Genomic DNA, 26,449 nt, shown 5'->3' on the forward strand with positions numbered 1-26,449 from the left:
ATGTGAGGGAGTGAAGTTTGCATTTAAACTGTAATTCTCTTCGCTACTTCATCTACTGAAGTTCTCCTGCTGATTTCTTTTTTGCTGTCAAGGAACAGCTGACATGGCAACCCTGTAGAGTTTTTAAGGCAAGAGCTCTTTGGAGGGGGTATGCCATCATCTGCCTCGGCATCACGCCCGTGGTATTCCTCAGAGGTCTCCCACCCGAAAACTAGCCAGGGCCAGGTTTGAGATTGTGTGACTGGCCCAAGGTCTCCCAGCAAGGTTCCATGGCAGCGTAGGGATTCGATCCTGGGTTAGTCTGACACTTTAACCACTACACCACGCTGTCTGTCTAATGAGCATAAAAGCCCTGAAATTCTCTTGGAACGAAGTCAAATGGTTAAACAGTTGACGATAAGACTTGTTTACCTCAGGTCACTTGTAGGCCACTGGGCAAATCACTTAGCACTAATGCTTAAGAGAAAGCCCCACATATGAAAATGCTGGAAGTGATTCTTCGCAGGGGCAAGGGCTCGTAATGGTGTTTGTTCTCTTGGGCCTGAATCAGACAAGACGTGATTAAGGTTGCCACCCCTCAAGTAACCATAGACCTTTGTGGAGATCATTGACTACCCTGTAATGTGCCAATGCCAATTCCAGTTTTGCAACTGGTACTGATGTCCCAGGACTCTGCTTTGGTCCTTCCCTTTCCCCTATTGAGTGGAGGAAGGGAACATAAGAACATAAGAACTAGCCTGCTGGACCAGACCAGAGTCCATCTAGTCCAGCACTCTGCTGCTCGAGGTAGCTCACCACCAGGTGCCTTTGGGAGCTCACGCGGCAGGCCGTGCAAAGCAATGGCTTTCTGCTGCTGCTGCTCCTGAGCACCTGGTCTGCTAAGGCATTTGCAATCTGGGATAAAGGAGGATCAAGATTGGTAGCCATAGATCGACTTCTCCTCCATAAATCTGTCCAAGCCCTTTTTTAATGCTAAAAGGGCTTGGACAGATTTATGGAGGAGAAGTCGATCTATGGCTACCAATCTTGATCCTCTAGGGAGCGACGTGGCCTTGTGCCAGAGCATTCACCCTCCCCAGGGCGCTTACCCCAGCAGAGGGGGCAGATGTGTCAGTGGCCGAGTGTCCCGTAGCCCCACAATTGCAAAACCTGGAAGTTTGGGCTGTGCTGATGTCTTGCTTGGATACCAGCATGGAAGGGGGGGCAGGCTGGGGAGTTCCCAGGGTGGAGCCAACATTGGTTGGGAGCAGCAGTGGCGTAGGAGGTTAAGAGCTCGTGTATCTAATCTGGAGGAACCGGGTTTGATTCCCAGCTCTGCTGCCTGAGCTGTGGAGGCTTATCTGGGGAATTCAGATTAGCCTGTATACTCCCACACATGCCAGCTGGGTGACCTTGGGTTAGTCACAGTTCTTCTGATCTCTCTTAGCCCCACCTACCTCACAGGGTGTTTGTTGTGAGGGGGGGAGGGCAAGGAGATTGTCAGCCCCTTTGAGTCTCCTGCAGGAGAGAAAGGGGGGATATAAATCCAAACTCTTCTCTTTCCCTGGGTTTATGGCCGGTTGAGCAATACACTGGCCCTCGGATGTATTCCTCCCTTTTGGCAATATATGTTTTTTATACCCTATGAGGCTTTCTGGTGGCAGGGGAGTTTCTGGGCTTATCCTGAGCTCCCTGCGCTGCCTGAAAGTCCTGTGGGAGATTAGGAACGCCTCTTACCTATTTTTGTTCCCTTTCCCCTTTTCTTGCTAGATACGTGTTGAATGAATCCCAGAGTCGCCAAAATGTGCCGTCGGGACAAAGCTGTTCTTCTTCGAGTAGCTCAGGAGGTTCGGGGATCCCTCAGCCTCCTCCAGGGATGAGCTTTTATGCAGCCAAGCGGGTGATTGGAGACAGCCCATGGACACCTGAACAGCTGGAACAGGTAAAAAGCCAAGCTAAGTATTTCATAGGTGTGGCGACTTGGTAAAAATTGCTAAACTGGTGCAGTTTTTTTTTTTAGCAAGCTGCAGTGTTGTGTATATCCTTATTTCAGATGCTTTCCTTTGCCATGTTCACTCATATCTCTTTTCATTGTGAGAAGCTGCATCTGATTTTTCTCTCTTTCTCACAATACTAAATTTTTTTCTCTCTTTCTCACAAAACTAGAACCAGGGGGCATCCATTGAAAATGCTGGGGGGAAGAATTAGGACTAATAAAAGGAAACACTTCTTCACGCAACGTGTGATTGGTGTTTGGAATATGCTGCCACAGGAGGTGGTGATGGCCACTAACCTGGATAGCTTTAAAAGGGGCTTGGACGGATTTTCATGGAGGGAGAAGTCGATCTATGGCTACCAATCTTGATCCTCTTTGATCTGAGATTGCAAATGCCTTAACAGTCCAGGTGCTCGGCAACAACAGCCGCAGAAGGCCATTGCTTTCACGTCCTGCACGTGAGCTCCCAAAGGCACCTGGTAGGCCACTGCGAGTAGCAGAGAGCTGGACTAAATGGACTCTGGTCTGATCCAGCTGGCTCGTTCTTATGTTCTTATGATCAATATTAACCACGGTTAAACCCTGCCGATGCTGCACACCCAGCTTCTGGAAGCTTGGCCTACTCTCCATTCTTTAACCTTAATCAAGGGCCAACCTAGCATTATGTCTGCACCAGCAGCAGATATACGAAAAGAGTGAGTAAATAGCATTGCAGCCTTCAGCATCTTTTAAAGTCCATTGAAATTATTGGGTGTACCTGCTTACGGCTGCACTGTAAGTAATTTCAAAAAGTAGTTTATTTAGCTATTTGTTCAGCAGGCAAATGCTTTGTCAGGTGAGCTGTTTGCTTGGGTATATCTGAGTTTAAGATACAGGTTGCTGGCATAAGAGAGCATTTCAGGGTGGTTTGGGAGCAGAATAGCACCCCAATCCTAAGAGGGAGGTGAATGGACCAGTGGGGCCGCCATGGGGATGCACCGGGGGGGGGGGTTTGCTCCTTCTGCCAGTGAGGGGGTACCCCTACTGGCGGTGAGGGCAAAGATGGCTGCATCTGGGCACCCCACAGCTCTGTGGTGGCAAAACCCACATTGATGCCAGCATGATAGAGAGCGGGGCATTCCCAAGGATGGAGCTGACTGTGGTTGGCTTCCACCTGGGCTTTCGGGAATGCCACGGCCAGGGAATTCCCCAGATAAGCCTCTACAGCTCAGGTGGCAGAGCGAGGAATCAAACCCGGTTCCTCCAGATTAGATATACGATCTCTTAACCTCCTACGCCACTGCTGCTCCATGAATTTAGAGGCACCTCTGTCGTTTTGCATCTTAAGTCTTTTTTGCCTTTTCGTGAAATTCTGTCATCTGTACAATTATGTGATCTGGGCAATCCTTTTAGTTTCAAAGGTGCCAGATTAAAAAAAAAAGCAAGAACAAAGGAATAGCAAAATGTGTCAGGATTGGCAATCTCTTGCATAGGTGTTTATGTGGGGGGAAGCCCAGTGAACCTTGTTGGTAGCTTTAAATCTAGCCCTAGTCAAACTTGCACTACCAACAATATTATTCAGATCCTCTGAAGATGCCAGCCACAGATGCAGGTGAAACATCAAGAGAGAATGCTGCTTGAACACATCCATACAGCCCGGAAACCACACAGCACCCAAGTAATTCCGGCCATGAAACCTTCTACAATATTATTCTTGCCGAAGGCCTTCTGAATGCTTTGCCCTTTTACCTTCATGGCATATTCAGCTGTCGATTCCTGTCCAGCTGTTGCGTCCCATGGTTCTAAGAAAAAACCTCGATCTCAGTTGATACCACTTCTAGAGCTTGTTTTTGAATGGACTGAATGACTTCCCTTCTCCATTCTCTATTGTTGGGCAGTGTAAGTTGGGTATTGTGAAGTTCATTGAAGCGGAGCAGGTGCCTGAACTTGAAGCCATCATTCACCTGGTCATTGCATCCAGTGACACGCGGCACAGTGTAGCAACTGCGGCGGATCTTGAACTCAAAAGCAAGCAAAGGTAATGACTTTTTAACTTTAAAGCTTTGAATAGGTTCGTATTTAATTGAAAAGAGGGCTGCATTTTGAAAAACTTCTTCTTAACCGTGTGTGTTCTTTGTTTGTTGCAGTGGCATGCATTGGAAGTTGGGTTTTTTTAGTGGGTAGCCCATTTATATGATCTCTCTTCTTATTTTCCACCCCTCTAGTAGTTTCTGTTTGCACATGACCCAACAGGTAGATTGTGTGCTTGTGTTAGTGTGGTGGAGATGGGGTGTCATAGACAGACACCCACCCATCAAGGTTGGAAGCAGTCCATAGTCAATCCAGCAGTTTAACACATGCCAGAATATCAAAGCACTGAGGGGTATAGCAAAAACCAAGTCCGAAGTACAGACCGAGGTCAACACAGGGAATGAGCTATAGAAACAAGATCAGTGACTTCTGAGAGAACACAGTGTTGCTGCCACACCTCATCTTGGTTTCTAGCCTCTTATATACTAAACACCCCGCCCACCAGTGTAAATCCCATACAGTTCTCAGTCTGGTTCTTGAGAACAGTTCTCATTGTCCCGTCCCTAGGACCAAATCTGGGCAATTTCCCACTCTTGATTCCCCATCCAAGGAGTTCCCAGTCATTCTGGACTGGATCATAACATAGGGTATCCTACTTCCTTAGCCCCGGCAGAAACATTCTTTTTTCACTAATGTAGTATTGTGGTTAGGAGCAGCAGACTCTAACCTAGGCCCCTTCCGCACACGCAAAATAATGCGTTTTCAAGCCACTTTCACAACTGTTTGAAAGTGGATTTTGCTATTCTGCACAGCTTCAAAGAGCACTGAAAATGGTTTGAAAGTGCATTATTCTGCATGTGCGGAATGAGCCCCAGAGAACTGGATTTGTTTCCCCACTTCTCCCCATGAAGCCTCCTAGGTGACCTTGGGTAAGTTACAGTTCTGTCAGAACTCTCTCAGTCCACACAGAGATAGGCAGTGGCAAACCACCCCCTCATAGAGTTACACTTCTGTTTGCGTCCCAGACATAGCCTATAGTGCTCTTTTCTGCCATTTTCCTGACAGTGACGTCCTAACCAGTGTCCACACCCTTCTAAGTTCATTGACTTGGGTTGATATTGAAGGATGGAACTTTGCTTTAGAACTGTACTGCAAAAGGAGAATACCTTCGGGACCGTCTTACCCCATATGTCCCTGTGCGGCCTCTGCGTTCGGCAGAGGCCAATTTGCTGGTTATCCCTAGCCCCTCGATGATGCGGCTGGCCTCTACCCGGGCCTTTACAGCCCTGGCCCCTGCCTGGTGGAACACTTTACCACCAGCTATCCGGGCCCTGCGGGATCTTGGAGAGTTCCGCAGGGCCTGTAAGACTGAATTGTTCCACCTGGCGTTTGGAGGGGCCGGCCGCTGATGTGCGCCTTTCTCCTCCCGCTTTTATACTCTGGGTCCCTTAATTTCTATGGGGCCCTCAGCTCTCTGGTTTTGTTTCTTCCAGGGTGGGTTTATGAAGTTTTACGAAGTTTTATGCTGGATGCCGATGTAATTTTGTTCAATCCGCTGTTTTAAATGGGGTTTTAATGCGATTGTTTGTTATTGTGTTGTTTACCGCCCAGAGCCCTTTGGGGGAGGGGCGGTATACAAAACTGATCATAAATAAATAAATAAATAAATTTTCTGGTGGGAACCATCTCTGTATATTTATGAGCTTCCAGGCAGGGTCATGAGTTGGGGAACACATGTATATTGTTGCCGTAACGTTTCGGCTTTTTTAAAAATATGGATGTTAAAAAAACACTGATAAAGTGTTTATAGCTATAAATCATTTTCACATCACACAGCCACAAGTCTTCTTAGAGTGAGGCATTTAAGTAGCAATGTTGAAAAAGGCCAACTCTGGCTACAAACTTTGTTTAAAGCTCATTTGAGACAGTATACAGAATCAGTTCTATTTTATGTAAGTTTAGTGGATACAACAAGGATTTAGCTCACAATTATTCATTTAAAATCTGGGCTTGCTTTGATAAATTCTGGGTTTCTTCACCATAGTCATCTCCACCCCAATATATTGGCTTGAACTGTGGTTTGTGCATTAGTACCAGGATGTAGTGAATAAGCCAGTGATGGCGAACCTTTTCGAGACTGAATGCCCAAATTGCAACCCAAAACCCACTTATTTATCGCCAAGTGCCAACACAGCAATTTAACCTGAATACTGAGGTTTTTGTTTAGAAAAAACAGTTGGCTCTGAGGCGCATGTTACTCGGGAGTAAGCTTGGTGAAGCAACTGTGCAACACTTCGAAGGATGAATCATGACCCTAGGAGGGTTTACTCAGAAGCAAGCCCCATTGCCAGCAACCGAGCTTTCTCCCAGGTAAAGGATCATGCCCAGGCCAGCCTAGGTGTGTGTGTGTGGGGGGGAGGGTGATTTTATGCCCCCCCCACATGATGAACTCTCTGCATGCGTGCCCACAGAAAGGGCTCTGAGTGCCACCTCTGGCACCCGTGCCATAGGTTCGCCACCACTAGAATAAGCCAACTTCACACCCTGGTTTCAGATCTTAATTTTATATTCTCCATCTAACGACAGGTGTTTTAATTAAAACATGATTTTTTGTGGTACCTGAGCTGAGCCCAAGAGCTGTTTGGTAAATTGATGCACATGCATATTCACTGAATTACTAAGATTTACAGTGTAAAAGAGAAAGCGATTCTGTACTGGCTACTAATTGGCTTTACTCACAGTCATTTAAAATGATTAGTTCTGTGACCTTACCATATGTGTATCTTTTTCAACATTTTTTAGTTTAATTGACTGGAATAATCCAACCATCATCAACAAGCTGTACAAAGTGTACCTCGGAGACATACCACTAAAAACTAAGGAGGTAAGGCCTGTTTCCTTTAATTTGACTTATAAAGTTACTTTTATGCTTAAAGTGAATATTTTTTTTAAAATCAAAATTCTTGGGATTGTTCTTTGGCTTTCTGTGATAGTGCATCAGGTCCAGCTGAGCTCCCGGATCTTTCTGCATTTTCGGATTAGAGGAGAGAAAGAATTTAACTATAGGGGCCCTTAGATTCTATCTTAGCAGCCATTCATATTTGAATAGCCTGTTTTCTCTGCTCTTCCCATAGACCAGATTTGTTTGGGTAGGCATTTCTGAGATAACAGCAAAGCTGTGCAGTTCTTGCTTTGTTCAAACTGGAAGATTGGTTTTCAGATAGATGAGAGATATCAAGGTGAAAATTTCTGACTAACGGTAAAGATTGTACTGTCTGTTGGCATTCATCCAACTTAAAGGTCAGGCATCTATACTAAAAGTGTGCCCTGATTTAAGATCTGTGATGTCAGTGCCATTCCACCACTGCAGGAAGAAGGCTACTTAGCTGTCGTCAGCTCCCAAATCCTTGTTAAGAATTTGTCGCATCTTTTGGTTGCTAATGATCTTAGTGAAGTTCAGAACTCCTGATATCCTTCTGCAGTTGGGGGATTGATAAAGATTCAGTCATTTAGTCATTTTAGCTCTAGGACAGTGATGGCGAACCTATGGCACGGGTGCCAGAGGTGGCACTCGGAGCCCTCTCTGTGGGCACGCACACACAGAGTTCGTCATGTGGGGGGTGGAAAATCACCCCCCACACACACATCTAGGCTGGCCTAGGCCACTGAGCACGATATGAGCGCACCGTGGTGAGCAGGGAGAACTTGGCTGGCTGGCCTGGTGCCTGTGCTCTGGGTGGCTGCTGCCGGGGGAGGGTGGTGTGGTGCAGAGGAGACAGAGAAGCACAGAGTGGTGTGCGTGGAACTTGCTGGAGGCTACAGCAGGCTGGCCCCTGCTTGAGCGGGTGGGGCGGAGGAAGAGGGAGCCAACCAGTTTTTTTCTAAACCAAAACCTCAGCATTCAGGTTAAATTGCCGGGTTGGCACTTTGCGATAAATAAGTGGGGTTTGGGTTGCAATTTGGGCACTCGGTCTCAAAAAGGTTCGCCATCACTGCTCTAGGACTAGTTTAGGTTTGATTTGATATAGAACCCACTAATTTGTCTTTTTGGCAGTTCACAGTATATTTGATCATAAACCCCTGTTTACTTATCTCAGGGAGCTGTTTTGAAGCCGGAACTAAAACGTGATCCAGTCAGCACTCGGGTTAAGTTAAAGATTGTCCCTCATCTTCTGCGTTCCAGGCAAGCTGCAGAAACATTTCCTGCAAATATTCAGGTATTTTTCTCAGTTCAGAGTAATGGTAGCTGTCAAACTCTCTCTGTTCATGACAAAGTGATACTTGAGACCAGAATAGGATATGCATTCTGTATTAGTTCAAAGGAGTATTTTAGCAACTGTGCTATAGAAAAGGTATTGAATCTGTTGAAGGGATTTGGAATAGAGTTAATGCTAAAAGAAATGTGTATGCATCCATATTTATCTCATAATTATGCCTACTGTAGTACCAATTTTGGGATTTCTGGATAAGAATCTGAAATAATATTGATTGACCGTTTTTACATGCACCGCTTACCACAGATTTTTCCAGTGTCTTGGAAACCTTTTCTGTGGCCAATTACGCATGGGGAGGTTTCCGCGACTTCAAAGAGAATTGACTGGGGAGTCTTTGTTTTGGGACATGTCCAGCATTATTACCCAACACCAGAGGTGGGATCCAACTAGTTCTCACCACTTCTCTAGAAGTGGTTACTAATTTTTTCTAAGTGCTGAGAAGGGGTTACTAAAGCAACCTCCCTGCCCAATAGGGACTGGAGGTGCGTGTGTGCGGTGGCGCCACTGTTTGAATCCCACCACCATCGGAACCTGTTATTAAAATTTTTGGATCCCACCACTGCCCAACACCCTGTTTGCAGTGGGGCAGGCATTACTCATCAGCTTGTGTCCAGGGGGCAATGTTTTGCAGGTTCTTTATTGTGCAGGCGTAGTTTAATTTTTAATATAATCTTTAATTTTTACATCTGATCAATAAATGGATGCATCGATCTATCAATAGATCTATCAATCTATCGGTATATTGACAGAAAAAAGGTAAAAAGTCTTAAATATGGCATCTGTATACTCTGCCTGAACACTGATGGGCTTTTATGGTGGGGAAACCCTAGTGGAGCAGTGGAGCAGGCTCCATTACCTGAAGGAACAGAAGTTGGTAGCCTACCACCAATCCCCCCAAAGAACCATTTTTTTGCCAAATTAGAGCTGCAGTAACACGTGAGCATTATTGCAACAGTCCCTTTTCAGTTTCCTCCTGCAAAACCAGCTTCCCCTGTTATTTTCATTATCTCTGGGCGCTTTGTTAATTGGAGATGAAATTGACAAAGCAAAATTGAAATGACATTGACAACGCTGGTACAAGGGACCATGTCCAGCATTATTATCCAATGTCCAGCATTATTACCCAGCTTGTGTCTGTGTCCACCCCTCCACTCCAAATCAACTCTGCTTGGGGTTTCTGCCTGAACATTACATCACTAGTTTGATATGACAAAAGAAAAAACATTCTTCTGAAAACAGAAGAGTGGGAGGAGACAGTGGATGAAGGGGAAGTTGGACAACTACATGGAGGCATGAATAAGGGGCAAGTGGGTGCTGTGTGGTTTCCGGGCTGTATGGCCGTGTGCTAGCAGCCTTCTCTCCTGACGTTTCGCCTGCATCTGTGGCTGGCATCTTCAGAGGATCTGATGTTGGAAAAGCAAGTGGAGTATATATCTGTCCAGGGTGTGTGGGGAGTGTCCAGGGTGGGTGGGGAAACCTTGTCTGTGAGTAACAAAGGCGGCAACCAGGTCAATAGTTGAGGGCATCTGAATAGAAGTATGAGTAACAATGAAGACTGGCCTGGCCTGGAGTAACCCTGGGAGTAAGCCTAGGAGTAACCCTGTAGATAGCAAGGTCACTGGTGGGAGCATCTGAATAGAAGTATCCTGGCCTTTGTTTCTTTTGTCTATGGTCATCCTGTGTTTGTGTGGAGCTGGTTTGACACAGTCTTGACCCTAGTATTTTTCAACACTGGCAGCCAAGTTCTGTTCATTTTCAGAGTTTCTTCCTTCCTGTTAAAATTGTCCATGTGCTTATGGATTTCAATTGCTTCTCTATGTAGTCTGACGTAGTGGCTTTCAGAGTGGTCCAGAATTTCTGTTTTTTCAAATAACATTCTATGTCCAGGTTGGTTTATCATGTGTTCTGCTATTGCTGATTTTTCTGGCTGAAATAGTGCCTTTCGTGTTCTTTGATACGTGTCTGTGCGCTGCGTTTGGTGGTTCCTATGTAGACTTGTCCACAGCTGCATGGTATGCGATAGACTCCTGCAGTAGCTAGAGGATCCCTCTTATCCTTTGCTGAACGTAGCATCTGTTGAATTTTCTTAGTGGGTCTGTAGATTGTTTGTAGGTTGTGCTTCTTCATCAGTTTTCCTATGCGATCAGTGGTTCCCTTGATGTATGGTAAGAACACCTTCCCTCTAGATGGCTCTTTATCTTTGTTCATGTGGCTTGTTCTTGGTCTTGCAAGTGTTTGGTGGGGGCAAGTGTTTGGTGGGGCAGTGAAATAAAGACTGTTTCAACATAATCTCATTCTCAAGGGAATCTAGCTGAGAAATGGATAGGAAAAAAACATCATGGTAAAAGTTTGTGGGAAAACATTGGATGAAAATGAAGGAAAAATGTTTCCAGAACCAAACAGAGTAAAACTAATGTGCAAAATTAAAAAGGTTTGCTGGCAAGATACATAGAAAACGACTTGTGTAGAGAAGGCCATTGTTTCTGATTAGCTGTTTTCTGTTAGGTTGTTTATGATGGACTTTTTGGGGCAAATACCAATGCAAAGCTGAGAACTCTGTGTCTTCAGTTTGTACATCATATCTGTATAATGTAAGTAACTTAATTTTATTTACGACATCATATGTTAGTTGTCAGCCTGTGTAATTAACAATGTAATTAACATATGACAGTAAGCTAGCTACAGTTATGTTCTTCTTTCTTGAAAATATTCTCAGCTAGCGTAGTGTCCTCAGGTCTTCATTTAAAATCTACGAAAACTTGATATGAGATTGCTTTTTAAATGCATATGAATGAAAGGTAAAATTGTTTTGGAATATATTTTAGGGAAGTCTTGAATAATTTCTGTTTGGATAATCGTGTGGCAGAAAATAAAATAAAATCGAGATTGATGAAATAAAATCTAGGTTGATGAAATAATCTAAAGTTGTCTTTGCTGCCAGGTATCAAGATGAATATGATGTCTAAATTATATATTTCATTTCGTAAGATTCCTTTTTCAGTTCCTGGACCTAGACTGAAAAAGCTTGCAGAAATTAATCAATTTTCAATTTAATGGTTGTAAACCTAGAGTAAAGTCACTAATGGGAATGTTGCTTTTTCTAATTCATGTTCAGTTAATAAAGTGGCACAGGTAATTTGACTTTCAAAGTGTTTTAGAGATAAAGATAATCAATGGTTTTGTTTAGAGTGGAATACTAAATCAGTTGCTTTGGAAAACTTTATATGAATGGATCAGAAACGGAAGCAAGATTTGGTAAAGGATAGACTGTCCCAAGAGCTGCTAGGTACTAGCAGGAAAATCTGGATTTTGCTATCCAGATGGGAAACAGCCTAGCTTTGCTGCAGTATTGTGGAAAAGATTATGGCAAAGCAGGATTGAAGAAGATGCACAGAAAGGGAAACCTTGAGGGAACCATAAAAGAACCAGGTTACTGTGGGGGAGTGGGGACCCCCCTCACATCTCAGTAATATGCAAACCATACCAAATAATGTGTACATAGTGTATGTATAAGGAAGAGTCTAAATACTGCATAAGTCTAGTGAAAATCATTATTCTTCCCTATATTGTGTTTCAGTTGCCCAGACAGTAAAATAAAGCCACTAGGCCCAATGCTTTTGAATGGACTGACAAAACTGATCAATGAGTATAAAGAGGTGAGTTCAAAAGCCCTTACAAAGAATATACTAATTGTTGGGGAGTTTATGGTTATACGTGCCGTATTTCCTGTCCAGGAACTCAGATTATATTTGCATTCAAACAACTATTGAACTTGTGGAAGTTTGTACCAGTAAAGATAATACAATGCATTGTCGAAGGCTTTCACGGCCGGAATCACTGGGGTGCTGTGTGGTTTCTGGGCTGTATGGCCGTGTTCTAGCAGCATTCCCTCCTGACGTTTCGCCTGCATCTGTGGCTGGCATCTTCAGAGGATCTGATAGTAGGAAAGGAAAGCAAGTGGAGTATATATACCTGTTGGAGTGTCCAGCTTGGGGGAAAGAACCATTGTCTGTTAACAAGTAAATGGCACAATTAGCAAGCTAGATTTACATGTGTTGAGTGGGATCCACCTGATTACATGGTTCTTTCCCCCACCCTTATCTTTTCCTGAGCCCTTCGGGAGAGGGCGGTATAAAAATGAAATAATAAATAAATAAATAATAAAATAAATGTGTGGAAGAGGCCTTAGAGATGCTTCAAGAGGAGAAATTTTTCATTTCTGGTGGTCCATACAACCACCTGGTTTATGCTGACCCAGGAACAAGTTCATGTTAGTACACTGAAATGGTATAGTACTGCATGCTACCCTGTTTCCCCGAATATAAGACATCCCCTGAAAATAAGGCGTAGTAGAGGTTTTGCTAAAGTGCGAAATATAAGGCATCAGAACACAGAAAAATAAGACATCCCCTGAAAATAAGACATAACGCATCTTTGGGAGCAAAAATTAATATAAGACACTGTCTTATTTTCGGGGAAACACAGTAGGTGTTAGCTGGTTCTGTAGTTCCAGCTGCTGCAGAGAACTCCAGTGTTAATTCAAGAGTTGTTGAATTCTGCTGTTTCTGCTTGTCCCTTCAAGTTGTTGTCATAAAGTGATCCACACGTTTCTGAGCTTCTGTCCAGTTTCATGCTTTAGTGACGCCGAAGAAAATTTAAAAAGCAAGCAGTAATCTTATGGCCATATGCTATGATTCCTACCCCTCCAAGCTCTGCAGAAAGAACATGATCCCATCTGTTCTCACTTTCAAAGTGGTGTACTTTCGGATAAGATTACTGTATTTTTTTGGTAACTTTGTGTCCCTGAAACTTGTTTTATTAGAAAAAAAGATGGGAGGGAGGATGTTTCATAAGAACATAATTGTTGGGAATAAATGTGGATACATGAATATGTAATCTTTCTCACTCTTGTGACACTTTTTGCTGATCGTGTTTTTTTTTTTATACTTCAAGGACCCCAAACTGCTATCAATGGCCTATTCAGCTGTTGGAAAACTCTCTAGGTAACACGGGCATTTTAAACTAATGAGATGTCGGTTGATTTTACTAAAGCAATTTGTTACTCTTGGGTTGCAGGAAGCAAGCAAGTTCCTTTGGTGCACCAAATGGTGTAATGGCGCACCCCCTGTAGCGAAGGCATGAGCTTTTAACTGCTCTATTGTTGTTCAATTAAATTTATGTGTGTGTATGTGTGTGTGGGGGCTATTTCGATGCTGGGTGTAATCTATTCAAAAATGGGCATCACGATGAAAAATTTGTTTGTTTCCCACCTAGTTTGAAAACCCTGCCAACTGAGCAATAGCCAGTGGTGGCACGCTTAATGTGTATAGAAATTAACCTTCACAAAACGATCATATTGACCTCCCTGTATCATTTTCTGGTTTTGGCTTTCTTTAGATTGCTTTGCCTCCCTCTGGCGAAGACAAGTTAATTTAGACCCATGTTGAGTAGTGTGAATTTACTAGATTCTGATTATTTATTTCTGAAATTAAGTTCTCTGTCCGAATGCTAATGAAGCCTTGTGGCTGAGTGCAAAATGCAGAATTCAAACTTAATAGCTTCCATGAGTTTACTGTGTGATGTTGGCCAAGACCTGCCTCTGAGCCGGAGGCTTCCATTTGAAATATGGGGGTAATTCTGGATTGCGTCACAGGCATTGTTCCATGTAGAGTGGTTTGACCTTACTAAAGTGCTGTCGGACAGCCCAATCCACAGGCGGGGTGGGGGTAGAGTGATGGCTTGTGACAGTAACACCATGGCTCATTCCGCACATGCAGAATAATGCACTTTCAATCTGCTTTCAATGCTCTTTGAAGCTGTGCGGAATGGCAAAATCCACTTGCAAACAGTTGTAAAAGTGGTTTGAAAATGCATTATTTTGCGTGTGCGGAAGGGGCCCATGTTGCTCCCAAAGACGCCGTTGACAGTATGGGCACCAGGGGGAGAAGGAGAAACTGTTTTCTCTCCCAGGAAATCCCAGCCACCTTTTTTGGTGGCATAAATCTGTGCTGCTGAAGGGCAGCGCTGGCGGGCCAAAAGTCCTTTGAGATCCCACTAAAGTCAGCTCCGCCCTGGGAAACCCCCCCCCCCTCCAAAATGCCCCCTCCACATCGGCATGGGCATGGGCATTTGTGGCAGCCAGGGACCAGTTTCCGGGTTTGGGTGCTGTAGCTGTTGGGCTCCAAGGTAAATCCCTCGGTGCCAGCATTCATGCCAGTTTGCACAGTGGTGGTAACGCAGATGCTTGCACAACCCGTCTGCTCCTTTCCATGTAACTTCTCCCCTCTTTGAATTGCACAGTAAATGAGAAATCATTAAGAACAGGATTTTATAAAGAGGTTAACTACTATTCTTCGCTGTCAGAAATGTGTCCGTTATTTAAATGCTTGCTTGCTCCATTTCAGCCGAATACCTCAGCTATTCACGAAAGACCTTGCTCTCGTCCAGCAGTTTTTTGAAGCGCTCTCTAAGGTGAGTGTTTTCTTTTTCAAGGGAATCAGAGAACCAGCTTCTTTGAAGGGCCGAGTGCAAGACACTAAAATATGTGTCCTATTTCAGGAAGAGCCTGATACCAGACTGGCCATTCAAGAAGCTCTGTCCATGATGGTGGGGGCGTACACCAGTTTGGAAGGAGCGCCACGTACTCTGATGGAGGCACTTGTGGCCTCAAACCTAATTAAGGTACGTCTGCAGAGTGAGAAAGATGTAACATGAGGACTCAGGGTTGGGGTTTTTTTTGACACATGGGTCCCTTGCACATGGCCAAACTTTCGGTTTTTCTCCCCTTTTTTAAAATAAATGTTTTAAATGCGTACCTTTGGGACCACATTACCCATATGTCCCAGCCCGACCTCTGCGTTTGGCGGAGGCTAACTTACTGGAGATCCCTGGCCCCTCAATGATGCGGCTGGCCTCCACTCGGGCCAGGGCCTTTATGGCTCTGGCCCCTGCCTGGTGGAACACTCTTCCTCCAGCTGTCCGGGCCCTGCAGGACCTTAGTGATTTCCGCAGGGCCTGTAAGACTGAGTTGCTCCACCAGGCCTTTGGAGGAACCAGCCGCTGAGTTGTGCCCTCTTCAGTTTATGGGTTCCAATGTCATCGGGACCCATTATTGTGACCAGGGTCCTCACATCATCAGGACCCATTACCCCTCCCTCCTCCTCCTAGGAGAATTAGGTTTAGGTGGGACGCCATCTTGGGATACAACTGCTGTTTTATTATATTTCTGAAAGTTCTATTATGATGATTTTATGTGGTTTTATGTTGTACACCGCCCAGAGCCCTTCGGGGATGGGGCGGTATATTAAATAAATAAATAAATAAATAAATAAATAAATAAATAAATAATAATAATAATAATAATAAATAATAATAATAATAATAATAATAATAATAATAATAATAATAATAATTTTTTATCAATATAAAATATACATAGAAACAGTAAAGAAAGAAAGGACATCAAAGCAATTAAAACATAATATTTAAAAAGTATAGTCCTAAATTTAAAAAATTAATAGATACAACGGATCTTGATTTTCAACAAAACATAATCGTGATTTAAATTTAAGAGAGAGAGTTCCTTCGATCTTACTTATTTCACCTAATGTTCTTCTACAGTAATAACACCAACTGGTATATTTTGAACAATTACTTATAGTCTTGGCTATTGACTAACTTTTCTTGTTCTATTCTAATTCCCATTCATACATTTTTAAATAAGTGATTCGCTACATACAAAAAAAATACAATTCTCACTTTTCATCAAACTCCTGTTAGGTCGTCTATTTACAAGATTTGTTAATTTAGCCATTGTGGCTTACTCTCTTACTTTTTTCTCCGAAGCTTCTCTATTCGTACTTCTTTCAGCTTTCCAGCTAGATGCCAGTATTATTCTGACTTCCGTTTTTAAGCACAAAAATAATTCTTTAAGTTTTTTGGGAAAATACTCTAGAAGGATGCCTAATAACATTATCTTTGCATCAAATGAAAAATTAATCTGTATTTTTTGCATTTTTACGTGTGCATCTGTCCAATACTTCAACGCTTTTTTGCAGGTCCACCACATATGATAAATTATCCCAACATCATCTTGGCATTTCCAACAGAGACCTTTACAGTTTTAACTCATTTCAAAAGGTCTTTTGGGGTCACATACTATCTATGAAACATTTTATGCCAATTCTCTCTCAACATCTGGCAAGTTGTAGATTTAATGTATTTGGCCCATAACAACTGTCATTGTTGGAATGATATCTCTTCTTGAAAGTTTTGCATCTATTTTACTGTACAGTCTTTTACTTGATCCAATTTGGTATCATACTTCAGCAGAATTTTATAAATTCTTACCAACAGGTGTTGCTTTTGTGATGTGATCTCTTGTTGGAACTTTGTCTTGTCTCTTAACATTCCTCTGTTTTCAATTCTCTTCTGAGTTGTGACATTAGTTGAAAATACATCATTTATTGTATTCTCTTTCCTTCATCTTTTATCTCTTGCCACGACTTAATTTTCCCTTGCGGATTAATAATTTCTTTATAAACTATATCATCGATATTCTTTCTTGTCTCTCTATTGTAGTATGCTTCAATGGGGGATTTTAAAGGTGAGATTGAAGAACTTACTCTTGTATATGTTTTAGTCCAAATTTCAAAAAGTCCTCTCCTTATTACACGGCTTTCTTTTCTGATCAAATCTTCTGGTTCAGTTTTTCCCTCCATAAATAACTATACCTGCTTCAAATCTGCTAATTTTATAGTTATTTGATTTGGGTCCTTAATCCAGTCTGAAATCCATTCGAGTCCGCAGCTCAGTAGTATAATATTAAGCACAACTGAGCCTCCTTGTTTTCATCTTGTAACCTTAAATCTTATTCTTGTTTGTTTGTTTTTCCAGATAAATTTATTAAACTGACTTTGCCATTCATTCAAAGTGTTTTCCTGTATATATATTGGTAGCATTTGAAATAAAAAATAGCTTTGGCAAAACATTCATTTTAATACTGGCAGTTTTTCCTAGCCATGATAATTTATTTTGGACCATCTTTGTAGGTCCTCTTGTATTTTTCCCACGTTACTGCATAGTTATCCTTATGTAATTTTGCCTATTCAGATTAATCCCCATGTATTTAACCTTATGACATAAGACATCACATCCAATAACTTTTTCAATATCTTTTTTTCTTGTTTAGTTAAAAACTTTGTAATAATCTTTGTTTCCAATCTGTTCACTTTTCCCCCTGTTTTATTGCATTTATCAGATATTTTATTGATAGTTGAGGGTTACTGATTGTCATCACCACATTGTCAGCATAACTTTTCCTTCTTAAATTCTTCTCCATCTGTTTGCACACCTCTAATTCTTTGGTTATGACTGTTGACATGTCAAGTGCCAGAATAAATAATTAAATTTGCTGTTTGGTATATATTCTCTGTATCCAATTTAAAAATCTTGATTCGTAGATCAAGATACAAGATGCTTTCTCAACATCCAAAAAAAAGAGAGTGCTGTTTTCTTCTTGATTTTAACATATTCAATAGCATTAATTACAAATTAATTATCTTTCATATAACCTGTTTGGTTTACATGAATCAGCCATTCTTTTATTAATGGAAATCTGGTTCCCTCCCTTTCTAAGGCACTGTAGTATTAATATTTGTAAACGTTATTCTGCTTAACAATATTTAAAAGAAGGACTAGAGAAGTAGTTCCCAATATTAGTACTTGGTGGTATCTGTCATATATGCAAACAGGTTTAAATATCAAGACAAGGGAGAGCAAACTTTATGTTCCAGGAGGCTACTCAACTTTTTTCAAGCATCTTTGGGGGTTCCAGTCAAAAAACAGTAGCTCGGTAGGTGGGAGAAGTCACAAAATGGTCGATTGAACAAGAACCATAGCTTTCCAGAGCATGTCTGTGGAGTTTTCTTCCCAAAGCAAAGTACTACCATTGCCAATTGTCCTGCAAGGGAAAAAATATACAGACAGCTTCATGTTTTCCCTGGGAGAGGCCACTGACAACTTTGATGCAGGAGGAAAGGATCAGTACCATGCTCCTTTGCTACCCAGAGTATGGATTCATGTGTGAAGGAAGACCAGTCTTAATAGAAGGATGGAACAAAGAAACGCTGTAGTGATATTTATGTAGCACTTAAGGAGAGATTGTTTATTCCAAAAAAGAAGGTAAAATATGGGAATTTGGAAGTGTGTAATATTAAGGGCTGGAAGGAATCACAGGATTACCTAGCTTATCAGCCTGCCCAAAAATCCATGCATAGATCTGTGCAGTTTAGGCAACAGTGGATTGTAGGCTGAGAAAAACTAAGGCGGTTTCCGCACGGGCTGAAAGCAGCAGCTTCAGCCCAGTAGAACACCGTTTTGGCGGGGACCGTTCGCACAGGAGCCACTGCCAAATCGATGCAGCAGCACTCTGTGCCCGCCAAAACGGTGTTTTCAAAACTCGCTCGGGGAGCGAGTTTTTCTGCAAACGCTGGCTTCCATCCGCTGCCATGCGAATGGCAGCGGGTGAAAGCCGGCGTTTCCCCCACCCCTGCCCCAAACACCTCCTTACCTTCTGCTGGCAGCCATCGCTCTGAGGAGCGAAGGGGACACGCCCCCTGGCCTCCGGTGCTTCAGCCGTCGCTCTGGCCATGGGGGTGTGTCCTCTTCCCTCCTCAGACAGAGCGACAGCTGTCAGCGGAAGGTAAGGAGGCGTTTGGGGCCGGGGAGGGGAGGGGAATACGCGGCTGTGTGAACGGCCCCAGAGCCTGCATCGGCATGATTAATGCCATCATGCCGATGCAGGCTCTCTCCCTTGGCTGTGCAGAAACAGCCTAAAAGAAGAGGTGCCTGTCAGTAAATCTGTAAGCAGAATCAAGTAAAACTGTTGGGAAGTGAAAATGCTTGTCGAAGAACGTCGTGTTTTGACATCTTGCTTTTGCAGTCATATCCATTGATGCTCAAGCAAAAGATACACCACGAACTGCAAAACTTTTTCACTGGAAAAGGCATTGCTCCCTGTTTTTCCACTATGCTGCTCTGAGAAGGTTAGACTGATAGGTGCCTTGCTTTCTTGCCGCTTTAAAATTTGCTAGCAAAGAAGTAGAAGTAGCGAAAGAAATGACTAAGTCCCGCTGTTATCAGAGGTGCTGATTCTTGCGAAGAGCGGCAAGCAGTTCTGCTTAGCCAGTCCAATTATAAACGGAGCATGTTTCCTCCAGCTTCCTTTTCTATTTTAAGGGCTTCTTCTGTGTTTATTTCGTGCCAGCGCCTACGTTTAAAACAGCCTTGAGAATGTGATAATTTCTTCCGTGTTTTTTATTTTTAAGCCTCAAATCCAAGTGCGTCAGGTGGCTGTAAAATTTGCCAGCACAGTGTTCCCTCCCGATCACATCCCTTCAAGATACTTGCTGCTTTTAGCGGCGGGAGATCCGTAAGTTTCAGAAGATGTTTAATGTTGCATTGTGGATATGGAACACAGTTGTGGGGGTTTATTAATGCTGCATTTTAATGGGGTAGGGTTTATATTTTTGACCCCTTCCAGTCCGGCTTCCGTGCTGGGCATGGGACGGAGACTGTTCTCGTCGCCGTCACAGACACGCTCCGTATGCAGCTTGACCAAGGCGGATCGGCGCTGCTGGTATTGTTAGACCTTACCGCAGCGTTTGATGTGGTCGACCACGACCTTTTGGCCCACCGCCTGGCTGCCTCTGGAGTGCGGTGCATTGTCCTTCAATGGATTGCCTCGTTTCTCCGGGGGCGGACTCAGCAAGTGAGGTGCGGGGCTGAGGCCTCCAGGAAGTGCCCGCTTCATTGCGGTGTACCCCAGGGGGCATTGCTATCCCCGCTGTTATTTAACATCTACATGCGACCCCTTGCTCAGCTGGTACGGAGTTTTGGGCTGTCCTGTCATCAGTATGCAGATGACACTCAGCTCATTCTGTTGATGGAGGGGGGGAACAGCCACCGCCCCTGCGGCTCTACAGCATTGTTTGGAGGCGGTTGCTGGTTGGTTGCGACAGAGCAGGTTAAAACTGAATCCATCGAAGACGGAGATCCTCTGGCTGGGCGGGAGAGGGGGGATGTTTCAGCCGCCGGTGTGGGAGGGGGTCACATTGACACCGCCCCTCCGTACGCAACCTGGGGGTCCACCTGAATTCGTCTCTATCAATGGAGACCCAGGTGGCCCATATAACCCGGGTTGCTTTTTTCCACCTCCGTCAGGCCCAGCGGTTGGCCCCCTTCCTCTCCCAGACCGACCTGGCCACAGTGATCCATGCAACGGTCATCTCCAGATTAGACTAGTGTAACTTCGGCTCACATGCGGGCGCTTCCCTAGCGTTTGATTGAGGTTAAAACTGGTCCAAAATGCTCGCTTTCGCGAGGCATTGCCATCTGGGATCACATCCAGCCCAGTGCTACTTCACGCCAGCTGCATTGGCTTCCAGTAGAGTTCCGAATCATCTTCAAGGTGTTGGTACTGACCTTTAAGGCCTTATGCGGCCTGGGACCTTCGTATCTTCGGGACCACATCACCCCACACGTCCCAACACGGCCTCTTCGCTCAGCAGAGGCCAATCTACTGGTGGTCCCTGGCCCCTTGATGATACGGCTGGCCTCCACGCGGGCCAGGGCCTTTACAGCCCTGGCCCCAGCCTGGTGGAACGCTCTTCCACCAGCTGTCCGGGCCCTGCGGGACCTTATGGAATTTCGCAGGGCCTATAAGACGGAGCTGTTCCGCCGGGCTTTTGGAGGTACCAGCCGTTGATGGTGCAACCCCCCCCCCCCCATGGCCCCTATGGCCATACATCTGGGCCTTATCATCTTGGGATTGCTGTCCTTCCCTCTGGCAAGAGGGTTTGAAATTGAGACTGCGGACGCCATTCTATGAATTAATTTAACTATTATAGTTAGTTTTCTATTTTACTGCTGCTTTTAAAGGTTTTAGTTGTTTTTAGCTGTACACGGTGGTTACTGTGTTGTACACCGCCCAGAGCCCCTAGGGGATGGGGCGGTCTAAAAATCTGAAAAATAAATAAATAAAAATAAAATATTTATTAGAGCTGGTATTAACTATATTTAACGGATTTTAACCTGATATATGTGCTCTATCTATATGTTGTTCATCGCCCTGAGCCCTCAGGGGGAGGGCAGTATATAAACCTAATAAATAATAATAATAATAATTATTATTATTATCATATTGTATTGCTGTAATAATGATGGGAAGCATAACATCAGTAGCTTTCTTTAAGGTCTGTAAGGATACAGAAGGGCCAAGTGAAGTTAAGGAGGGAGAAATGACTTTTATAATGGTGCAACATTGTGTCTGTAAGACTTCATAGGGATCACACAAAGTTATGGCTTATTTTTAACCATGGATGATTTGTAAAGTTAGGATTTGACTGGCAGACAATCATTCCATCCCGGTTTGCCTTGACACATTCCAGTTACATTGCCTGTATCTTTTCCTGCATTTCCCCTGCAGAACCTAGTTAGCATCCTATCCTGCACAGGGTGCCCAGTCACCGGCAGTGCCTAACTGCATTGCCTTGCTATTGGTCAGCATGACAGACAAACCTCTGGTCCACACCCCACTTTTTCAGGTACTTGTGAAGGAAGCTACCTGGCTTTCACAATAACTCTTTTCCCCCACCACACAAAGAAATTGGCCTCTGACTGCTAATTTTAAATACATCCCTTCCTCCACGCCTCCACTAAACCCACCAGGGTCTAGCACAAGGGTGTCCAACTCTGGCGCCCCAGATGTTCATGGACTATGATTGGCCATCCCATTGGCCATGCTGGTAGGGACTGATGGGAATTGTAGTCCATGAACATCTAAAGCCAGAGTTGGACAATCTATGAGTTTAACACAGTGGTGGCGAACCTAGATGTAGTTCCCATCATCCCCTGCCAATTGGCCATGCTGGCAGGGGCTGATGGGAACTGTAGTCTATAACATCTGGAGTGCCAAAGGTTCGCCACCACGGGTTTAGCAGATCACCTTCTTCAGAGTCTGGCCACCTTATTCCATACAAACAAACCCACTGAAGCATACCACCTCTCCTCCTCTGTCTCCACCACTTCCTTGCATTACTCATGTTCCATAATTGGTCCCCCCTTCCCACAAATACCACCCTCGAACCCACGTACCCGGAATTTCAGACAAGCAGATGTAGCTGTTTCAGTCAGTTTAACTATATTAACAAATATAGTTAAAAGTGACTGAAACAAAAAAATTACAGAATTCTACAGTTGGGTGTTCATGACAGAAAGTGACACTAAGAGGCTGGCAACTGGAATGACAGGAACACAATTGTGTAGGGTCAAGAAGGATCCTGTGCGAGGGGAGCGGAAATGAGTGTCCTTTTGTAAGGGAAATAGTTCCAAAGTAAAGTGGCCCCTAACCAGTCATAAGGAAGAAAACGGGGAAAATGTGTGCTTTTGTTCCTGACTCTATTCCGTAGTTGGTGGAGTCAGGAACAAAAACACTGAATTCTAAAGCTAACTTAAAAAAGAAAACAGGCATGAAGACAATGATTGATACAAAGTTTGAGAAATACTGTTGCAGTAGTCTAGACCAGTGTTTCCCAACCTTTTCGACGTCGCGGTACTCTTGTCCTCGCTCTTCATATCTCAGGGTACCCTTGAGGTTCATTTGATTTTTTTTTGCATTTTTAGGGTGTTTTCTGTTTTTGGCCTGTAGGTGAGGGGAGTGGCAAGCAGAGGGAGGGGAGGGGAGGGAAAGCAGTGTTGACAGCTGCTTTGTTTGTTTGCCTAAATTCGGCATGGATTGGGGGGATTTAAAGGGAGAGCGCCCTTTAAATCTACCCCCCCATCCACACCAAATGTAGGCAATAAAACAATGCTGTTTTTCAATGTTGTTTAAAGGGAGCCTATGAGGCTTCCAACCCCCCCCGCCTTCAAAATCCATTTGATTCCAGTGGGGGGGGGGGCAGGCGGTAGCATTCTCATGGTACCCCTGGGGCATGCTCAGGGTACCCCAGGGTACCACGGAACCCTGGTTGGGAATCACTGGTCTACACACTATTTTTCTGTCCTGAATTGGAAATGTAATACATTAAAAGAGCCTGTGAAAGTAGAAATGGGACCCAAGTTGCCCAGCTTACAAGTAGACGGTGGACCTTCATCTAAGTCCTTTTCTGTAATTTGCTCAAAAACACTGTTCGCCTCCTTTTGAAAACAGAAGAGTTCTGCTGGGCCAGACCACTCAGACCACATGTCCCTTTAGTCCAGTATCTTGTTTCCAGTGGTGGCTAGTGCTGGGAAATCCACAAACAGGACATCAAGGCACCAGCCCTCTCCTGCTATTAGCCTCCCTTCTTCTGGTATCAGGAGATATAGTGCCTCTGAGAATGGAGATTCTCATTTAGGAACAAATTCTCAGTTAGGAACAAGATCCACCAGACCACAGCCCGGAAAACCCACCAGAACCAGTTGAATCCGGCCGTGAAAGCCTTCGACAATACAATGGAGATTCTATTTGGGTTCATCACCTACACTGATAGGTGTAGTTTTTGGTAATTTGTCCAGTCTAAAGTAGTGTTCAGCACTGTATCTTGTGAGCAGTGAATTCCATGTGTTGTGCGAAGGAGCGATTTCTTATATCTTTCTTGAATCTCCTTAATATGATTTAGGTTGCCCCAAATTCTAGTACCGTTGGAGAAAGTGAAAAACTTTCTCTAGGAAATGCACAAAGGTGAAGTCCTTCCGCTCAGTATATTGCAGGGCAAATGGTTGGTAGTGTTAGAGTGGTACTTTCTGTATAAGCATGCAGATTTACTCTCTTTATTGTCCTCTTGAAAGACGTGAAGAGGTGCACGGAGAGGCCCAGCGTGCGCTGAGGATGTTTCCTGGAAAAAATGAAAAGGAAAGTGCCGGTAAACAGATGCCTTCCTTCCCAGAAATGGTCCAGTATATTCAAGAGAAGGTACAAAGCGACAAATAAACTTGTAAACTGCATGTCAACGAATTGTCCTAGTCCAATGGTGTGTAATCCCCTCAAGTCGCAAAGAAATCATCTGGAGGCGCTTGACTTAGTTCAGGCTCCACAAGCTACCTATATGGGAGATTGCTTTGGCAGTCTTTCAGAATAGTAAAACACAATTTGACAAGTAAAAGATATTTGGCAGATTACTATATACTGTCTGGGGAAACCGTTGGTCTTCTTTTAGGACTATCTTGGCAGGATACATTAATGCATAGCCTTATAACTCTGTTTTCTTCTTTGGGTGCTAATTAATCTTTGATTGTTCGCATTGCTTCCCTAAAAATGTCATTTTGACATACCATCCTTAGTGGGTCTGCTCAAAATCCCGCTTAGTTCTATTCATCTAGTGAGCAGCAGTGGCGTAGGAGGTTAAGAGCTCGTGTATCTAATCTGGAGGAACCGGGTTTGATTCCCAGCTCTGCCACCTGAGCTGTGGAGGCTTATCTGGGGAGTTCAGATTAGCCTGTACATTCCCACACACGCCAGCTGGGTGACCTTGGGCTAGTCACAGCTTCTCGGAGCTCTCTCAGCCCCACCTACCTCCCATGGTGCTTGTTGTGAGGGGGGAAGGGCAAGGAGATTGTAAGCCCCTTTGAGTCACCTGCAGGAGAGGAAGTGGGGATATAAATCCAAACTCCTCTTCCTCCTCTTCCTCCTCCTCCCTCTCCTCCTTCTCCTTCTCCTTCTCCTCCTCCTCCTCCTCCTCCTCCTCCTCCTCCTTCTCCTCCTTCTCCTCCCCCTCCCCCAACTTGTTCATCAAGTTGTTGCCTCTGATCCTCCTTCATTTTAGCTCCTCTTAAAGTTGGAAGCCACTAATAGTGAAGTCTTCCTGTATTAATATTGAAGAACAAGATTGCATGACACTAGCAGTTAACTGGCTCAGCTTTGTGCTATGCAAGATTAATTGTCTCTGGAGAAAAAAATTTGCATAGTAATAACGAATGTTCTTTTGCCTTATTCATATTCTCAGTTTATTCTCAGTAAAATAAAATAGTCCATAAAGTGCCACGGCTTGCTGGACTTACTCAGGATAGGCCTAATATAGACAGTCAGTAGAATGCAATAAGTAGAAGTATACATTTCAAAGTAAAAAGTTTACATCATAATAATGAGAGTCTCCTACAAATGAGAAGGATCATTTGCTTCCTTGGAGCAATTGAAGTCCTCAGAGGTTTTGGTCCCTCTCCAGTTTTGGTTTACTCTCCAAATGTTCCTTACTTGACAACTTTCTAGCCAGCTGCTCTTTTTTAATTGAATGAGGATTAGAGTAAATTTTTGTAAGTGGGGTTGTTAGCAAATGTTGCCTCTGCCAGATTTGTGACTGGTTTTTTATCTTAGGCCTCTCACAGAATGAAAACTCCGGCTAAATATATGACAGGGACTACGGTCATGCCTTTCAACCCAGCTACTTTTGGAGAGGTACGTGTCATTGGCTCATCTGCAGGGAAGCCAAACCCAGTGGCGTACGCCCCCCATTTGGTCAGTTGGGGGGGGTGCCAACATTTCAGGGTCATTTGTGCGGTTTTAAATTTTTTAGTGTTTTTTACTTTTCGGCCTGCAGGGGGCACATTTTTAAGGCTAGCGGCACCAAAATTTCAGGGTACCATCCAGATACTGTCCTGATGATACCATCCAAATTTCAGAGAGTTTGTCAGGGAGCAAGTTATGGGACCCCCAAAGGGGAAGTCTCCCATCCCCATTATACTTTCAATGGGAGACTGGTCAGGAGATGGGGCCACCACTGGAGAGACCATAACTTTGGTTGCCCTGAACATAACTTCATCAAACTTGGGTGGCGTCATAAGACATAGGGTTGTTGTGATTAGGAAATTAGGAAAAGTGGGTGGGGAGAGAGCCATATATGTTTTGCTGGGAGTGGGAGGTGTTTTGTGAGCTGGTACAAAAAAATCATTGTTTGGTCATCATATGGTGGGAGGGTGGCCGCCCGCATATCCAGGCGGGCGTCAAACGCAGGTTTTGTCCCCGGGCGACAGTTTGCCTAGGTACGCCCCTGGCCAAACCTGACCATGTTTTTTTTCCCTGGAATATTCTCCTATAATAAAAGTTTATGCCATTTTTCTGCAGCCACAAGTATATTTCCCCCTTTCTGTGATACTAAAGGATATTGAAGGAAATGGGGTTTTTCCCCAGTATATTTATGAGTTGGTTGTTTCCCAA

General features: G+C 44.0%; 1 protein-coding gene across 1 annotated transcript in view; it reads left to right on the forward strand.

The window, feature by feature from the left end:
- Window positions 1–26,449, forward strand: part of ECPAS (Ecm29 proteasome adaptor and scaffold) — a 117,756-nt gene that overhangs the window by 17,752 nt on the left and 73,555 nt on the right. The window contains 12 exon segments of the mRNA XM_048504627.1: window positions 1,750–1,921; window positions 3,853–3,992; window positions 6,788–6,869; window positions 8,083–8,202; window positions 10,765–10,850; window positions 11,837–11,915; window positions 13,213–13,262; window positions 14,664–14,730; window positions 14,818–14,940; window positions 19,587–19,690; window positions 24,088–24,211; window positions 25,610–25,690. Coding sequence (XP_048360584.1) covers window positions 1,750–1,921; window positions 3,853–3,992; window positions 6,788–6,869; window positions 8,083–8,202; window positions 10,765–10,850; window positions 11,837–11,915; window positions 13,213–13,262; window positions 14,664–14,730; window positions 14,818–14,940; window positions 19,587–19,690; window positions 24,088–24,211; window positions 25,610–25,690 — 1,228 coding nt within the window.

The sequence above is a fragment of the Sphaerodactylus townsendi genome, linkage group LG07 (genome assembly GCF_021028975.2).
Source record: "Sphaerodactylus townsendi isolate TG3544 linkage group LG07, MPM_Stown_v2.3, whole genome shotgun sequence".
Taxonomy (NCBI): Eukaryota; Metazoa; Chordata; class Lepidosauria; order Squamata; family Sphaerodactylidae; genus Sphaerodactylus; species Sphaerodactylus townsendi.